General features: G+C 45.0%; 1 protein-coding gene across 1 annotated transcript in view; it reads left to right on the top strand.

Moving 5' to 3' along the window:
- FGFRL1 (fibroblast growth factor receptor-like 1) overlaps positions 1-5,791 on the top strand; it is a 258,172-nt gene that overhangs the window by 167,262 nt on the left and 85,119 nt on the right. The window contains exon 3 of the mRNA XM_009331910.1: positions 2,236-2,508. Within this exon, the coding sequence (XP_009330185.1) occupies positions 2,236-2,508 (273 nt within the window). The remainder of the gene's footprint in view (positions 1-2,235; positions 2,509-5,791) is intronic.

The raw sequence follows: 5,791 nt of genomic DNA on the forward strand, positions 1-5,791 counted from the left end.
TGGCCGCGGCCTTGGCCAGTGGCGGGTCCGTCTTGGAGCCGGCTGGCATTGTCTCTATCGGACATAGGGGAAGCTTCTAGTAGCTTCTCACAGAAGCCACCCCTGTAGCTCCCCCCGCTACCAAAACCTTGCCACACAAACCGAATACATTCTGGTTTTGCCATTTGAATATGCATGGAGTAGTATCCTGGCACACGAGTAGCTTGCAATGAAGCTACTCTTAAAGTTTGACTTGGTTTGGTAGGTGTCTCGGTCAGAAAGGACCTCGCCAAGGGCCAACCCAGAATTTCAACAAGGCTGAGGACTCCTGTGGACATTTCTGCTCCTTTACACTGAGTGAGACACTGCACCATGTAGGGAAATGCAGCAGAATTTGGGGCTGGATCCTCACCTGGTGTTGGTGAATTCTGCTTTATCAAAGCCAACACACACAACCTCTACCGATGGGTGGATTTCCACTTTAAAAGATTCAGCAATGCAACTTGTGTCAGATCAGCATTCAAAGGATCTTGGGATTATCTCTCCATCCACAGAGCTGGTTGGAGATCTCCCAAGGTGAAGAACATTAACAGCGTGGTTTGCAATGCTTAGGAAGACCTGGACAGGCAGGATTTCTCATGGTGTTTTGCCAGTTCCCTTGGAGTCTGGGAGAGCACCATCACCTTCGAGATGCTGTCCCACAGGTGTCTGCAGAAGCTGTGCAGGGATGGGTGTTGTCTTTGCCAGGGACTGACTTTTTCAGAATAAGTGCTCTCAAGATCCCCACTTTGGATCTTCAGCAGTTCATCAGAATCTTAGTGTGTCTAAGACCCATTGGTTTAACCAGGCTCTTAGATAAACTAATTGATGAGTTTCAAGCTAGTTCATGACTCTTTTCTGAGCTTGAGCAGCACTTCAGTTCACCAGCAAAGCTGCGAAATTAATGGGTGCGAGTCAGCATGAGTAACTGCGACAGCAGCTCTGTAGTCATTCATGAGCTGGACTGTACGTGCTGCCTTAGTCATGCTGGGGAAAATTCAGGCAGACATTGGAATAATAGGAATTAGTCATGAGGAAGTGCAAATATGAGCTCTGTAGCTTATCCCATGTGGGTCCAATCCTGCAAAACACTAGGAACAGGAATAAAATATGAGAGAACAATTCCAAATCCCACAAACATCTTGTGGGTTTTGGGTGCAACTCAGCATCAGCAATCCTTAGCAAAACATTTTGTCCTTATGCAAGAGCAGGGCACTTATTATCACACCCATTAATAGACTATTCTGGGAAGAGCATTTCTATTGCAGTTTGTGTGGGGAACTTGTGCAATTAATGAAAAGGCAGAAAAGGCAGATGCAGGAAAAAGACTCTTTGCTTCAACTTTTCAGAGCTTTGGGAAGAAATTCCGGTTTGAATTCAGCTATGGGACCATTCCCACTGTTGGGGTCTTTATTGCTTCTTTTTTCTGACTGTTGGCCTGTCCAAGTGCATCCTGTTATCATGTGGCAAACAGCGTGTTCACTCTGTGGCATTCCAGGGACACTCTGTTTTGCATGAAATTATCACTTTTTACAAAGAACAAATATTTGTCAGTCAGGTCAAACCAGCAGGGATGCCAAGGCAATTTATGAAAATATCCTCTTTTGGACTATAAGCAATGTTAACATGTCAGGCTATGCTGTATCTTTCGGTGAAGCGCTACCCAATGAATGCTTTATGTCTGACAACTGCAGGCTTATGCATCTCAGATAGAGCCCATCTGGTGACTATTAAAGGGAATTACTGTACATACAACATGAAAGGATTTTAACTTTTTGAGGGGGGTAGTGTTTTGCTTTAAGTACCAGTGCTGTTACTAATTTTGCCTTCAGGATAGGTGTTAAGTTTAAAACAACTACAGTTGCTTTACCAAATACAGCTGAACAGTTTGTGTATTGGACTTCTTGCTATAGGATGGGGGTGCTTTGGAAAAGCAAAAGAGACTCAGAACCAGGCTTCCCTGGTGGGTTATCATGAGCTGCTGCTGATGGCAAGGCTACAGCTTCAGGTCTTGCACAAACCAGTATCTCTGTTGTTGTATCCCTCTGTAATTGCCTGCATTTTTCAGCCTTGTTTGTAAGTGATTTTTGGTAAGCACCTTTCACTCTATCCTGTATAGCAGTCAATGCGATGCCCTGATTGATGACTGGTCTTCAAATCAGTGCTATATCACTGGCAAAAGCAGTAACAGCTCTTCATCTCTCTGTTCTTTCTTAGGTCCCCCAAGGATTGCCGATAAAGTAATTCACCGTCAGTCGGTGAGGCTAGGGAGGACCATCAAGCTCCTGTGCCCAGTGGAGGGTGACCCCCCACCTCTCACCATGTGGATGAAGGATGGACGCACTATCCACAGCGGCTGGACGAGGTTCCGAATCCTTCAGCAAGGGCTGAAAATCAAGGAGGTGGAAAGCGAAGACGCGGGAACCTACATTTGCAAAGCCACCAATGGCTTCGGCAGCACCAATGTGAACTACACCCTCATCGTGATTGGTGAGTAGAGCTGGAGAAAAGCCAGGCCTCACCTGCTCTGGGGGGAGAGAGCGAGCTGATTTCTGTGTAGCTGTCAATGATTGCAGATTTGCTTTGCTAATCATTTACTGACCTCCACTCTTAACTGGCCCTTTCCAGTGTTTGAGGATTGCCAGAGCTGGCTGTGTTACTGCACATCTTCTGCTGCAGCCGGCTGCAGGCAGATAAGATTACGCAGTGCCAAAGGTTACAAATAAACAGAAATGATGCAATAGTCACTAGGGTCCAGATCACAATGAACTCCACACAGGAAAGGCTGTGCGATAAGGAGAGGTCACACTGATCTTTATGTTTGCTGTTGGAACAGGGTAGTTCTCAAAACAAATGTTAAGGCACCCATATAAAAATGCACAGCTGGAAGATCCACGTACTGAGCTTTTGCAAAGCATGGTGTCTTCAGGAATAATAATATTTAGATTGAAACAAAGCTCTGAGCTGGCATATGACCCAGGGATGCTCAATTCCTGAGAAATCCCCTTGGTGGAGGCAGAATTAAAAAAGCTTCAGATGCCATCTTGGTGACCATGGGTTCTCTGGCTGTGCTTTTGACAGGCTTCAAAGGGCTTGCTTGGCCTGGCGCTGGGATTTTGGGGTCACCTGCTGGGCTGAGCATTCCTGAAGGCCCCCGAAGACACTTCTCTGGGTAATCAGAGATTCCTTTGCTGTGGCTGCCACAGAAATACGCTCATTGCTCCTTGTTTGTGAGGAGGGGAAGAGCCGGATGAAATTTGGCAGGATGAAATTTGGCATGCTGGAGGATGCTGAGGGAGCAAAGGGGAGGGTTAGAAAGCAGGGGGTGAGATCAGGTATCTTGCTCACCCTATTGCCTGATCAGCACGCCCAGTATCTGATCTACAAAGTTCTGTTTCCCTCAGACAGTGGAAGTGAGGACAGAGTTTAGGGCAGTTTCCAGCTGCCTACTGGCTGGCACTTGGCCTCTTTTTGTTCTATTTCTTCTTCACCTTCACAGTAGGAGGGCTGCTATGGACTCAGAGCATGTAACAAACACTTGATGCTGCTTGATGGAGGATTATCACCCGATAACAGGGTGATCCTTGGAGAATGCACTTTGCTGTAGAGCCAGTGTGGGAGAGACACCAGAATGTAAATGTCTTATAAAGAAAGAGGTGCTTAGGTGAGGGAAACCCTCTTGCTATATGACTCCTGTAGCATCAGTGGGATAAAGCTGCAAAAGCCATCTTATCGTTTACATAGTTTGCAGATCTGGTTTTCCTTGTTCACCTCTTTCCTACCCACATTCATCCATCTTTCTTTGCTACACTGAGCAAGAAGGGTGAAGTGGAAATAGTCTATAAAGAGTCATGTCTATACAGACTCCTTTTGGACGTGCTTTCCAGATTGTTTGGTGTGGAGAGAGGAGCCTGCTTCAGTCCCGCTTGTGCTTTTGCAGTATGTGGAGGTTGCCAAAGTCTTTGATCTTCTGTGTCAGCGAGTATTTTCTATAAAGCTCAGGGCCCAAGCCAGCTCCCATTATTCCAAGGCAAAGAGGCATCGAGGTATCTGCGAGTCAAAGGCGGCTCTGACTATTCTTGGTAGCACAACAGAAACAAATGAAAGGGAAAAGCCAGGAGGCACAGGGTAAAAGCTGGACTAGAATTCAGGAAAGATTGAGGCAAAAACTCCAATTCAGTTGCTCAGGGAAATTGGATTATCAAGTTTAATTGTGCTAAGAACAATAGTGTTCATTATATTTGGCACTGAAAAGCCCTGGGCACAAACACTAGTTATTAGGAGCCTCATCGGGCAGCTATGGAAGGAAATGGCAAGCTCCCACTGGCCTCTGTGGGTGTGAGATTGAGCCCTATGCAAACAAATATTGATCACCAAGTGCCAAGAAAAGGGTAACTTTAAACTAAATGTGTGGCAGACATATGGGCTGAGTTATTGTTCATCTCCATGCATCCTTGTTCTAATGCTGGCTAAAACCAGTATTTCTTAGACTCTTTGCACCTTCCTTCCTTGTCTCACAGTGTACCCTTGTGCTTTGCTGTTGCTCAAACCATTTTTGACAGATTACTTATGTCCCTCGTCTCCAGTGGTACAGATGTGTTCACGTAATGTTTCAAACCAACTACTTTTCACTAGAACAATTTCCCCTGAAAACAAATGTTCCCTTAGTGTCTTTCTTGCCAAGGTCTGCAAGTAAGCACAAGGTATCATTGACTTATTCTTTCAAAGGATCCAAACATTTAATGTATTGGCCAGATGCTCGTGTTCGTCTTGGTGAAAATGCTTTTGGTTGAGAGCAAATCAATCCTTTGTTGATTTTTGAGAAGGAGGCAGTGTTTTAAGACCAACTGCATGTCAGTTTTGAGGATGAAGATCAAATTGATGGAGCTGTTTTGTTTGTGCTCCGGAAAGCACAAACTTCATTAGGCAGAGTGGCCTTTTGAACCATATGGCCTCTCTATTCTCCCACTCCTTCAAAGGAGAAAAAGCCCTCTTATTCCAGCTTTACTGCTGACACCAAACATGTAAAACCACACAGGTGTCAGACGTGGGCAAGGTGGTTAAGATATTAAATCTAAAATAGCATCAAATGATCATTAAATGTTGGGACTTGAAAAAATAAAATCCATTTTGACATGAAAACATTCTGGAAATTTAAGCAGTAGTATCTGGAATCTATACAGTAGCTTATTGAAAGATTTTGGAGTTATGCTATATGCTTTTAACTGAGCTCTGCCACACCACTGGCAAGTGAGTAACTGTCACCCCTGTTTTATATACATGTACACTGCAGCAGGGTAAGGTGATGGTTTACGCAAGGTCCCACAGAGAGCTGAGACTAAAATTCAACTGTCTTGAACCTCTCTGCCTGCACTCAGTGCTATATAACTCTTATTAATCTTAACTCTTATTAGTCTCTATATGCCATTAGAGTATAGAGAACCAACAAAGATCTGTGACATTGTACAAAGGAATAAAAAAGGGCAGTGGATCGCCAACACCAGTGGGTGCCGGCAGACATGGCAGAGGTGAGCTCCCTCGTCTACGTTGCAGGTTGGTCTCTGTGAGATGTAATAATTTTAGTATAAGCCTGTTCGAATGTCGCTTTGCAGCTTTGATGACAGATCTTGCTTGCAACCAGCCAGCTCAGAGCACGAGCAGAGCAAACTTAGGTCTGCCTCTACACATCTGGTAGACATACCTACACGTTGCCTGGCTGGAGGACTTCTCAGTCTGTAAGTGCGGATGAGACAGATTACTGTGATTTTAAATA

The sequence above is a fragment of the Pygoscelis adeliae genome, unplaced genomic scaffold (genome assembly GCF_000699105.1).
Source record: "Pygoscelis adeliae isolate BGI_AS28 unplaced genomic scaffold, ASM69910v1 Scaffold209, whole genome shotgun sequence".
Classification (NCBI taxonomy): Eukaryota; Metazoa; Chordata; class Aves; order Sphenisciformes; family Spheniscidae; genus Pygoscelis; species Pygoscelis adeliae.